The sequence below is a fragment of the Bombina bombina genome, chromosome 7 (genome assembly GCF_027579735.1).
Source record: "Bombina bombina isolate aBomBom1 chromosome 7, aBomBom1.pri, whole genome shotgun sequence".
Taxonomy (NCBI): domain Eukaryota; kingdom Metazoa; phylum Chordata; class Amphibia; order Anura; family Bombinatoridae; genus Bombina; species Bombina bombina.
The window spans coordinates 420,098,358-420,111,118 of NC_069505.1; the positions used below are offsets into that span (position 1 = coordinate 420,098,358).

The window sequence follows — 12,761 nt, forward strand, 5'->3', positions numbered from 1 at the left end:
CCGTTAATTTTTTTTTTTGCCTCCTCCTAGTGGATTGGAGTTTAACCCCACTCATGGCTTTTGGACTCTAGCCATTTATATATTTGTGATCGTGAGCCATGTTTTAATATTTTGAAATAATTATATATTTTTTAGCAGCTCCTGGTTTTGGATTAATATTATAAAACAAATTGGATATATAGAGCATAGTTCTGATTATGTATTTTCTCCCTTTTGCCCTTCCCTCCACACACCCATGAAGATGACAACAATATCCCCTTAACTGCCTGCTCTGATCTGTACATTTCCCAGCTCTCGCCAATGCCTTTGCTATATATAATGCTTCTAGCAGGTTGCAAGATACTTACCGGTGAATTATAGATGAAAACCAAGAGGAGAGATAATACGATCATAATTATCAATGACAAAATGAGGCATCGGCGAAATCTCTTACTGAGGGCGAATTTCAATCCTTTTAGTGGGTTTGTTAACCAGAAAAATGATGTTATAGGTCGGCTAAAAATAGGAAAAAAAAGGTTTAATTTATTACAATTAAAATTTCATAAACGTACTGTCTATAAATGATTTGTTAGAGTTGTCTAATTACAGTTTTAATTAAAAATCTGATTAAATATAAGAAAAACAGTTTAAGAAAAAAAAACATTTTTTATTATTCTTATTAATACGATACATCATTATTAAAATATAACCACAGGGCAACAGTTTCTCTTGAAGCTGCATTTTTGATCTGCTAAAGGGTTGTATTTAGTATAATCTATATTAACCCCTTGTTTTAATATTCTTAGTATTTTTTAGGATTTTTTTTTTTTAATTTTTTACATTTTAATGTGTGGACTTCGTTTTTCAAACCACTAGTGGTTATATTAAAAAAAGGTATTGTAATGGTATTAGAATAATACATTTTTTATTTGATCTTTCAACCGTTTTTATTATATCTGATCTGATTTTTACTTTGTCTCATGATTTAGTATTCATCCCTCTTTTTGAGTGTGCTCTCAGTGTGTGTGGACTTACTGTAATTATTGACTCATTGGGAGGGAATCCTATGAGAGTTTAAAGGGACACTGAACCCAATTTATTTATTTCATGATTCAGATAGAGCATGCAATTTTAAGCAACTTTCTAATTTACTCCTATTGTCAATTTTCTTCATTCTCTTGCTATCTTTATTTGAAAAGCAATACTGTAAGTTTAGAAGCCGGCCCTAAATGCACCCAACAATAAACAAGTGCTGTTGAATGTCTGAACTGTCTCCTTAGCTTAGATGCCTTATTTTTCAAATAAAGATAGCAAGAGAACGAAGAAAAATTGATAACAGGAGTAAATTAGAATTTTGCTTAAAATTGCAGGCTCTATCTGAATCATGAAAGACATTTTTTGGGGTTTAGTGTCCCTTTAAGCTATTACCTTTACATTTGTGCTGGTTTCTTCAATTTCATAGCCCCTTTGTATGAGAAATCTTTACAATTTCTGTTATTGTACAGAGTTCACTCCATACGCTATAAGCATTTTAGTGTTCCATAGTGTAATATAAAATGGAGAGTATTTTGTTTTTTGTCTTTGGATCTCTCTGTTTTCATAGGGATCTCTTGTGTAATGCAAATCTTATTGGATACTTTACTGCATGTCTTTATGATACGTTACATGCAGGGATTCGGATTCCTCACATTTATCATTTGCAAACACAGAGGAGCTATTGAAATGCTCACATATGGTAATCATATTGCCAGCCATCGATAATTTAATTTAAAATATTCTACCTATCTTGGTTGACATACATTTGTTAATACTTCAGCTAATGGTCTGTTACCTACTAGGGAAATAATATTATCAACCGACTGTGATTTTAATAAACCAGCTAATTTATAGATCAAGCCATTGCATTGGAATTTGAACCTTTGGGAGATATTATGCACTTAACCCTTGTATTTGTAATATTTAATTACTGTGAATCCTTACATTGGTGGATCCAACTTTGGATTTAAATTCGGCTCGTCTTGCCCTTTTCCTGCCGGATGTAATTTTGCTTTCTTCTCACTCAAAATTTCCAGAGTCACCTCCACTTTTCCCTGTAAGTAAAAAATGAAGGTATCATCATCATAGTCTCTAAATATATGTGCCAGCTTACAAGTGGCATGCTAAATAACTTTTTCGCTCACATGCTAACTGTGCTCAAAGTAAAAATATATCACGGCCAGGTTAGCGCACATATTACAAGTTGAAAGTAAAAAGTTAGCACTGGAACAAAAGTCTGATGCACGCTATCTTCAGAGCTTCTGATACCAGGACCGTGCTAACTTCTTCTTCCTATAGAATTCTAGGGGGCACTCTGTAAAAAAACATAAATTATGCTTACCAGATATATTTCCATCTGTATGAGTAGAGTACAGAACCTGACCACCAGGAGGAGGCAAAGACACCCCAGCCAATGGCTTAAATACCTCCCCCACTACTTCATCCCCCAGTCATTCTGCAGAGGGAATAAGGAACAGTAGGAGAAATATCAGGGTATAAATGGTGCCAAAAGAACAAAAAAAAATGTGGTCCTCCGAAACGCAGAAAACGGGCAGGGGCTGTGGACTCTCCTCATAAAGATGAAAAGGAAATTATCTGGTAAGCATAATTTATGTTTTCCATCTTAATATGAGGAGAGTCCACGGCTTCATTCCTTACTTGTAGGAAACGTATACCCAAGCTTTAGAGGACACTGAATGAAAATGGGAGGGTAAAAGAGAGGCGGACCCTATTCTGAGGGCACCACAGTCTGCAAAACCTTTATCCCAAAAGCTGCTTCAGCTGAAGCAAAAACGTCAAATTTGCAAAACTTTGAAAAAGTATGTAAGGAGGACCAGGTAGCTGCCCTACAATTCTGCTCCATAGAGGCCTCATTCTTGAAGGCCCAAGAAGAAGCCTCAGCTCTAGTTGAATGAGCCGTGATCCTCTGAGGCGGCTTATGTCCCGCTGTTTCATATGCTAACCAAAAAGATAGGGAAGTGGAAGAAGCCTTCTGCCCTCTGTGCTTCCCAGAATAGACAACAAACAATGCTGAAGTCTGTCTAAATTCCTTCATAGCCTGAAGATAGAATTTTAAAGCCCGAACCACATCCAAATTATGGAGTAATCGTTCCATCAAAGAGGAAGGATTAGGACACAAGGAAGGAACCACAGTCTCCTGATTGATGATGCGATCAAACACCACGTAAGGGAGAAAGCCCAACCCAGTGCGAAGAACAGCCATATCAGCATGAAAAACTAGGTAAGGAGGCTCACATTGCAAGGTCGCCATCTCAGAGACTCTGCGTGCCAAAGCAATGGCCAGTAGAAAAAGAACCTTTCAAAACAGTAACTTAATGTCACAGGCCTGATTCTGGACAGAGCCTGAACAAAAGATTGAATATCAGGAAACTCAGCGAGCCTCTTGTGTAATAGCACAGATAGCACCGAAATCTGTCCCTTTAAGGAACTAGCGGCAAGTCCCTTCTCCAATCTGTCTTGGAGAAAGGAAATAATCCTGGGTACCTTGACCCTATGCCAGGGAATCCACGTTCCTCACACCAGAATAAGGAGGTCCTCCACACCTTATGATAGATGCAATGGGTGACCGGCTTTCTAGCTTGAATGAGAGTATCAATCACTCTCTCAGAAAAACCTCTCTTGGCTAGGACTAGGTATTTAATCTCCACGCAGTCAGCCTCAGAAAATCTAGATTTTGATGAACAAAGGGACCCTGTTCTAGCAGATCCTTGCAACAAGGTAACCTCCCTGGAAGAGATGATGACATCCCCATCAGATCCGCAAACCACATCTGCGGCCACAATGGAGCAATTAGAATAGTCAAAGCTTGATCCTGATTGATGCGGGCCACTACCCGAGGTAGAAGTGGCAACGGTGGAAAAATTTAAACTAGGTTGAACCCCCAGGGCACTGCTAAGGCATCTATCAGCTCTGCCTGGGGATCCCTGGATCGCGACCCGCATCTGGGTAGCTTGGTATTGAGTCTGGACGCCATGAGATCTATCTCCGGCGTCCCCCATCTGTTGCAAATCTCTGCAAACACCTCGGGATGGAGTGACCATTCCCCCGGAACAAACGATTGCTGAGAAAGTCTGCTTCCCAGTTGTCCACACCCGGAATGTGGATCGCTGACAGTGAGCAGTTGTGGGCTTCTGCCCAGTCCAGAATCCAAGATACTTCCCTCATGGCTAGGGAGCTTCTCGTTCCCGCCCGATGGTTGATGTAAGCCACCGAGGTAATGTTGTCCGATTCAAATCTGATGAACTGGGACGAACACAGAAGAGGCCAAGCCTTCAGAGAGTTGAAGATCGCTCGAAGTTCCAGAATGTTGATAGGGAGAAGAGATTCCTCTCAAGTCCACTGGCCCTGTGCCATCCTGGCACTCCAAACAGCTCCCCAACCTGATAGACTTGCACCCGTAGTTACAATCTCCCAGGATAGTCTCAAGAAGGATGTCCCCTGGGACAGGCGATATAGACAGAGCCACGAAGAGAGCAATTCTCTCGACTGGTTGTCCAGAGAAATCTGTTAAGATAGATCTGAGTGATTGCCGTTCCATTGCCGTTCTCAGCATGCACAACTGAATAGGTCTGAGATGGCACCTGGTGATATCTATGCTGGACACCATGAGCCCAATCAGCTCCATGCACCGGGCCACAGATTACCTTAAGGAGGTTTGGAGGACAAGACAATTGGAAGTAATTTTGCAACTTCTCTGGTCTGTAAGAAATATCTCCATGGATATGGAATCTATTATCGTGCCCAGGAATTCCATTCTGGTACTGGGAACCAGAGAACTCTTTTCTAAGTTTATCTTCCATCCATGAGATTGAAGAAGTAGAAGAGCTCTCGAATGGTCTTCTGCCAGCTGGTAGGATGGAGCCTGGACCAGGATGTCGTCCAAATAAGGCGCTACTACAATACCTCTGGATTTTGCCACCGCGAGCAGAGCCCCAAGAACCTTCGTAAAGACTCTTGGGGCAGTAGCCAGACCAAAAGGAAGAGCTACAAACTTGAAGTGCTGGTCCAGAAAAGCAAATCTTAAGAACTTGAAATAATCCTTGTTGTGACGGATACCCCGGCTACCCCAATTGGGTAGCTCCACCAAACAGGTCCTGCTTCCTCCCTGCCGACTGCAGCTATGTAGCTGGCCAGTGACCACAGCCTGTAGCCACCCCTGATGCCTGACAGCACCAGTATTCAGGGTCCCACCCTGTGGCAGACTCCGCGATACCCTGACTAGGTAGGTCTGCCAGAGAGTCATTCCTATACCTGACAACAGGTTGCTATGTAGTGAGGAAAAGTGATTTTAGCAGGGCTCACCCAAATAACTAGACATCTAGCATACAGGTGAAAACAAGAACTGATTTTATTGGAAAACACACACTCCTATTATACACAGAGCTCATCTTGATAAAACATTGGACAATTCCACAATTTTCCTGCCATTCCCGTCCCTCCAGACAGACCGGCGCCTCCATAGCAGCCATAGTCCCACAGAATCCTAGGTCCCATGGGTGACGGCGGCAGCATTTCCAGGGTTCCATTTGAAAGCTCTCGGTCCCCAGATGCCACAATCAAAAAAGCGGCATGATTCGTTACTGGGGACCGGAGATACAGTCCGTTGAAGTTATGGGGGTAGGGGTGTCCAAAAACCCCCGGTTCTCAAAGGAGCTTTCCCTCCGGTAATTCCCCCACCTCTTTTCCTCCTTAGGGGCTACCAATCCCCAAAAGAGTGGAGCTCTGTAGCAAATGGCTGCTGGAGCAACCAGGGGTAAAATTAGCAGGTGTCCTGTTCTTCCTTAGAGGGGATAGGCGGTTGTCCGTTGTGAGGCGGCCGACCAGGAGTTCTAGGAGCATGGCCAGCCTAGGAGGGTTTTTCCGGTCAGAGGCCAGCTATTCTCTGCCAAAGTACTTGTGACAAAAACAAGCAACCAAAAGCTTCCAGGAGAGATGGCAGTTGCTCTGAGGAGTCCAAAACAGCTGAGAAACTGCAGGGGTGAGGTAGTAAGGGAGTGGGGGTTAGCCTTGGGGGTCTGGTATCCATGAAACTTGTGAATTGGTACATGAAGGTAAGCCTCCTTTAAGTCTATCGTAGTCATGAACTGTCCCTTTTGAACTAAGGGCAGAATAGACCTTATCGTCTCCATCTTGAACGATGGCACCGACAGAAACTTGTTTAAGCACTTTAGGTCTAGAATCAGGCGAAACGTATCCTCCTTCTTTGGGACCACAAAAAGGTTTGAGTAGTATCCCAGACCAGTCTCTGCTAAAGGTACTGGAACAATCACTCCTAGGATCCCTCACTCACACTAGAAAAGCATCTAGTTTTTCTGGTCTTGAAGACAGGTTTGATATGAGGAATCTGGCCCTGGGTGGATGAGATTTGAAACCTATCCTGTAACCCTGAGCAATAACCTCCAAAACCCAGGGGTCTTGCACGTCTCTTAGCCAAACCTCCACAAAGAGAGATAGTCTGCCCCCAACACAATTCAGCAATGGATCGGGGGCCGTCCCTTCATGCCGATTTTGTCTCGGCGGGCTTCTTGTTCTGTTTGGATTTATTCCAAGATTGAGATAGTTTCCAAGTTCCCTTGGACTGATCCGGCTTCGCGGAGGGCTGCTGGCATTGGGATTTATCCGAACGAAAGGGACGAAAATTAGGACTCTGTCCTTTAGGTGTGTTCTTCTTATCATGTGGTAAAAATGCACCCTTGCCCTCAGTAACCATGGATTTGATAGAGTCCACTCCTGGACCAAAAACAACCTTCCCCTTAAATGGAAGGGAAATCAATCTAGATTTTGAAGTCACGTCAGCAGACCAAGATTTCAGCCACAGAGCCCTATGGGCTAGAACAGAAAAGTCTGATGTCTTGGCATTCAAGCAAATAATCTGCATGTTTACATCGTAAATTAACGAATTAGCTACCCTCAAGGCCTTAATTCTTTCCTGGATTTCATTGAGGGGAGTTTCCACTTCGATCATCTCTGATAGAGAGTACCACCAATAGGTAGCGGCTCCAGCCACCGCAGCAACCGCCGCTGCAGGATGAAATAGAAAACCTGTGTGCTGAAACATCTTTCTCAACAGAGTTTCTAGCTTTTTATCTATGGGCTCCTTAAACGATTAACTACCCTCAAGCGAGATAGTGGTGCGCTTAGCATGCATGGAGATAGCTCCATCCACCTTAGGGACATCCCCCCACAACTCTAATTGGGAGTCTGGAACCGGGAAAAATCTTTTACAGGAAGAAGGGGAAAATGAGGATCCCAGTCTTTCCCATTAATTCTTAATAATATTTGCCATTTTAACGGGAGCCAGGAAAGTTTGAGGCACCACCCTGTCCTCATAAACTTTATCAAGTTTAGGGATAGAAGGTTCCACGGGTAACTTATGTTCCGGAACCTCTAAAGTAGCCAACACTTCCTTTAACAGAAAGCGTAAGTGCTCTATCCTAAATCTAAAGTCTGCTTCCTCCGCAGAGGCAGCCAATTCCGACACAGAAAGAGCCTCCTCTTAAGTATCAGAGGTGTCTTCATCAGTGGATAATCTAGTATCAGATAAATCCAGCAATTTGGTAGATGACCCCTGGGAAGGATAGCAGTATTTAACCTTTTGCTTGCGCTTAGCAGGGCGAGGTAAAGCACTAAAGGCCACAGACACTGCCGTTTGCAACTGTTCAGAAAAGTCTGGCGGTAAGAGGGCCCCTCTCAAAGGAGGATTAGTCATGCAATGGGGAGCTTTCATGTGTAAAAGGAGATGATTGCAGGGAACACAATTGTACATAGCACCATACAATTATATCATCTAGTAATTCACTAGGAGGGAAATACATAATTCCCTCCTGGCTGTGGTTATTAATAATTATATTCCCTTTTTTACCTTTCAGTAGTGCCTTTGGGCCCCTTTTTCTTTGCGATTGCAGGGAACACACCTCGAGGGATGGAGACCCCTCAGGGGTGGACGGCTCAGTGGTACTAAACATCATGGTCTCTTTAGATATAACTACTTTATCAAGGCATGTGGAACATAATTGAGAAGACGGGCATACCGTAGCCTCCTCACAATAAAAACAGGTATTAGATTTGGGTAAAGAGGGAGCACCATCTAACGCATCAGAATCCTCCATAGCTTGCGCTTTTAAGATGGACTATAAAAAAAACTAAATGCCACCTTTATACCCCCAATGGCCGGGGCACTCACCACCTCCTATGATCCAGGCCCCACAGAGAAACCGCTTCTTCTCCTGTAAACCGCACAGTTAGGAAAGAGGAAGTTAATGAGGCCACACCCGGTCACATGGAGTGCCATGCAGGACCGCCCCTGCTGCAGGAAGAAAAGCGTGCCAAATTGACCGGCTGCGCAGTTATCCAAAAATGAAAGTAAAACCTGAATGTTCCACATCTGCCAGAGCCTCATCTCACACCTGTCGTAGCATAAAACATAATAAAGTAAATCATGTATAAATCCCCCCTGTTCAATAATCCCCTTCCGGAGATATTAACCCTTGATTCCACACAGATAAAGAAGTCACACTGTGACCCTGTCTTCTTACGTTATCATATGAAATAAAATGAAACGATCTTAGACCGGAATCATCGCCGTGGAACAGACACACAGCCTCTCAAGTTGGACAGTCTTGTTTAGCCTCGCACCTGACATGGACTTGAGTGATAGAAGCAGGCAGTGAAACTCGTCAACACTGATTGCTTAGGAGTTGTTAATACGAGTCTGGAAGTTTTTTGCAGAAAGACTCTCCCTGCATCTCCAGACCCAAACATTTGTCAATGCTCTCACTGAGAGGCTGACAAGACTACTTAAAACTACAGTCCCATACCGAAGAGTACTACCCTCCATAAGAGACTACTCTGAATCTTCTGACACTTCTCTGACATCCTCCTGTGACGAAAGGCAAAGAATGACTGGGGGATGAGGAGAGTGTGGGAGGTATTTAAGCCTTTGGCTGGGGTGTCTTTGCCTCCTCCTGGTGGCCAGGTTCTGTATTCCCACAAGTAAGGAATGAAGGCGTGGACTCTCCTCATATTAAGATCGAAAACTAAGTTATCGCTCACACGCTAACCCGACACTGCATTAGACCAACTGCCATACACCCAAAGTGAGTTACAAATACTTTACATTCAAATATTCTTCACATAGAAGAAAATGTTCTTTTTATTTTAATTTTTTTTGTAAAATATATTTCTATACCTATATATGAATATATACAGATATAGATATATAGATAGATATTGTAAATAAACATATATAACAAAATATTTCTTTTAAAATAAAATTAACATCTTTTTCTATGTGAAGAGCATTGGAATGTAAAGTATTTCCATTAAAAACACATTAAAATGAATTAAAATATATATTTATATATATATATATACACATATATACATACAGAAGGAAAAAGCATGCACTCTCCGTTTAGTTCACAATTTTATTATTCAAAAGTTTGAATAGTAAAATTGTGAACTAAACGGAGAGTGCCTGCTTTTTCCTTATGTATGCAATACTGTTTGCAGTGCACCCCGGATTTGAGTTGTGAGTGCTGAACCATCAGGAACTTTATATATATACATATATATATATACATTCATGTGTATATAAGTGTTTATATGTATGTATGTGTGCACATATATATTTACACATATAACCACATAAATATTCACACGTATACACAAATAGATACTATTTTTATATTTAGACCAGTGTTCACTAAAAGGCCAGTTTTGTGTGAAGCCCAGCAGTGAAACAGTTAATTAAGTGACCACACCCTGCAATTAGCAAACACTGCGCAATGACTGCAAGGTATGGTTCTCTTATTAACTGTTTTCACCGCTGGGCTGCACACAAATCTGGCCTTAGGCCATAGGCATTCATATACACATACATACACACACATTAGAACTCTTTCTAGTCAAACTTTTTGCCATATATATATATATATATATATATATATATATTAATGCCTATGGCGGTTTTTACACATCTATAATATCAAAACAACAAAACAAAAGCAAAGAAATTATTTGGCATTAGGCTTAGCCTACAAAAAATAAAATTTATGCTTACCTGATAAATTTATTTCATTCTTGACACGGTGAGTCCACGGAATCACCAATTACTGTTGGGAATATTACTCCTGGCCAGCAGGAGGAGGCAAAGAGCACCACAGCAAAGCTGGTAAGCAGATAAGCATACATTTTGTTTTCTTTCTTAAGACAAGGTGAGTCCACGGAATCAGCAATTACTGTTAGGAATCAGTACCCAAGCTAGAGGAAACAGATGATTAGGGAGGGACAAGACAGGTAACCGAAAAAGAAGGCACCACCGCTTGAAGAACCTTTCTCCCAAAAGAAACCTCAGCCGAGGCAAAAGATCAAATTTGTAAAATCTGGTAAAAGAATGTAGAGAAGACCAAGTTGCAGCCTTGCAAAATTGTTCTACAGAAGTCTGCTTACTACACTGTTTGCTTGTGTGTTGAGCCACAGTCAGTTCATCGTTTAAGCCCAAGAAGAGGAAACAACTCTCGAGAAAAGAACCGTAAATCTCTCAGGAGGCCGGCTGTCCAGCAGACTCATAAGCCAAATGAGAAGTCCTCTCAACCAGAGAGAAAGAGAAGTAACAGTAGCTTCCTGACCTTCACGTTTCTCAGAGAGAGAGACAAAACAGGGCAGAAGACTGACAAAAAACCTTAACCGCCAGCAGATAGAATCTAAAAGCCTGCACCACATCCAAGTTGTGCAACAAAGTTCCATATGAAAGGAAGAAACAGGAAGGAATGGACCCTGAACTAGAAGGTTCTTCCTCAGAAAAAAAAAACATCAAGGTGGAAGAGATACAATCCTGCTAAGTCCGAAGACCAAATCCTGCAACATTATGCAGAAACTATTAAAAATACCAATGCTCACTCCTATTTGATATGATCAATGACTCATGGAAGGAGAGCAAATTAGGAAACATGGATGTCGGACTGAAATCCCACAGAACCACCAGGGGATTCAGCAGATCTGTCTGCTATTGAAATAAACTTTGGAGCTTGGTGTACTGCCATCTCCAACTCCAGCACCCCCCATTTGAGGATTAATTTAGAGTACACCTCCAGAAGAAGACAACGACTGCACAAGAAGTCCACTCCCGGTATCCACTCCTGAAATGTGAATAGTGGAAAGACAACAATTGTGAGCGTCCGCCCACCCGACACACCACGCCATCACGACTAAGCAGAATCAGGTTCTTCCCAGGTAGTTGATATAAACCACAGAGAAGAAATTGTTCCAATAGAACCTGAAAATCGGCATAGACAACTGAGGCCCAGCCATCAGAACATTGAAGACCACTCTCAACTCTAAAATGATAATGGGGAGAACAGACTACTCCCAAGACCATAGTCACCAATCCAACAGGTTGGCGTTCGAGGTCATAATTACTCCGGAAGGTCTCCAAAGCATGGAGCCCTAGATCAATGCTCCTGAGAAAACAACAGGAAAAAATAATGTCGACAGATCTAGATCTAGCCTTCTAAACAGATTCACATGACTCCCGATCCACTATCTGAGCATGCATAGCAGCCTTTCAGATGGGATCGAACCAAGGAATGATGTCCAATGAAGCAACCATCAGACCCATTACCTCCGTACATTGAGCCACTGAAGGCACAAACAGAAGAATGCCGAGAAAAACAAGAGGGAAAAGAAAAACATTGATTTTCTGACCTCTAACAAAATGTCAGATATAGGGAATCTAATATGGTCCCTAAGAGCACTAACCCTGTAAATTAAACAAGGTAATTCATTTTCAGATTCCCTTCCCGTATGCGGGAAGAAGAAAGGACAACAAGATCTCTGATGAGAGACTACTTTTTGAAAAGATGGCACCTTAACCAGTATGCCGTCCCAGAAAGGCAACAACCACAAACAGAGTGTTGACAGAAGCCAAAACTCAGGAACTTGAACACACACGTCCTCTTGATCCATGATCACCATGAACTGACCCTCTAGGACCAAAGGGAGAATGTAACCATTGGATTCCAGTTAGACGGACGATATCCTGAGAACAACTCATAGAGACATTCTATGTCTATTCAATCTTCTTTAAAAGACTGAGTGGACCTCGCTGGGATCGAACCTGCAACCCTCGGGTTGTCACAGATCTCTGCAACAGTGCACTAGCATGATGAGTTATCTGCCTGGTATCTTCTTTTTTGTGAACCACAAACAGGAATAAATAAAGGCCTACACCCTGTTCCCTTATAGGAACTGGAACTATCCCTCACAGGAAAAAGAGGTCCCAAACGCACTTGAAAAATGTCTCATTGTTATCTGCCCTGCAGACAAAAATGAGAGGAGGAACCTGCCACAGGCAGGAGGGGAAGGATTCTAAATAGAATCTGAACACTATGTCCACAGTCTATCTGGAACATCTCATATCTGTTTTTCCTCTCTAGGAATCTTATTTCTCTAGCCAGAGTAGAGCAGTCCTACTACTTCAGACACTGTGCGTCATAAAATCTTAATAAAGACAGGAGACGGGGAAAAACAATCCCTGACTTCTCCCATTTCTGTGAAAATTCTCCTAGCACGGTTTGGAACAGAAAAACATTTCCACAAAGGAAAGAACATCAAGCAACTCTTTCTGCGTTCTTAGGACTGACAATGACTGCGCATCAGAGTCCTACAAGTAGCTAAAACCTCCTTTAACAATACCCGAGGTTATAAAGCATACATCTGAAGCATCA

General features: G+C 42.2%; 1 protein-coding gene across 1 annotated transcript in view; it reads right to left on the minus strand.

The window, feature by feature from the left end:
* Positions 1-355: 355 nt before the first annotated feature.
* LOC128636413 (myoferlin-like) overlaps positions 356-12,761 on the minus strand; it is a 276,260-nt gene continuing 263,854 nt past the window's right edge. The window contains 2 exon segments of the mRNA XM_053689430.1: positions 356-495; positions 1,960-2,069. Coding sequence (XP_053545405.1) covers positions 2,035-2,069 — 35 coding nt within the window. The 3' untranslated portion in view covers positions 356-495; positions 1,960-2,034.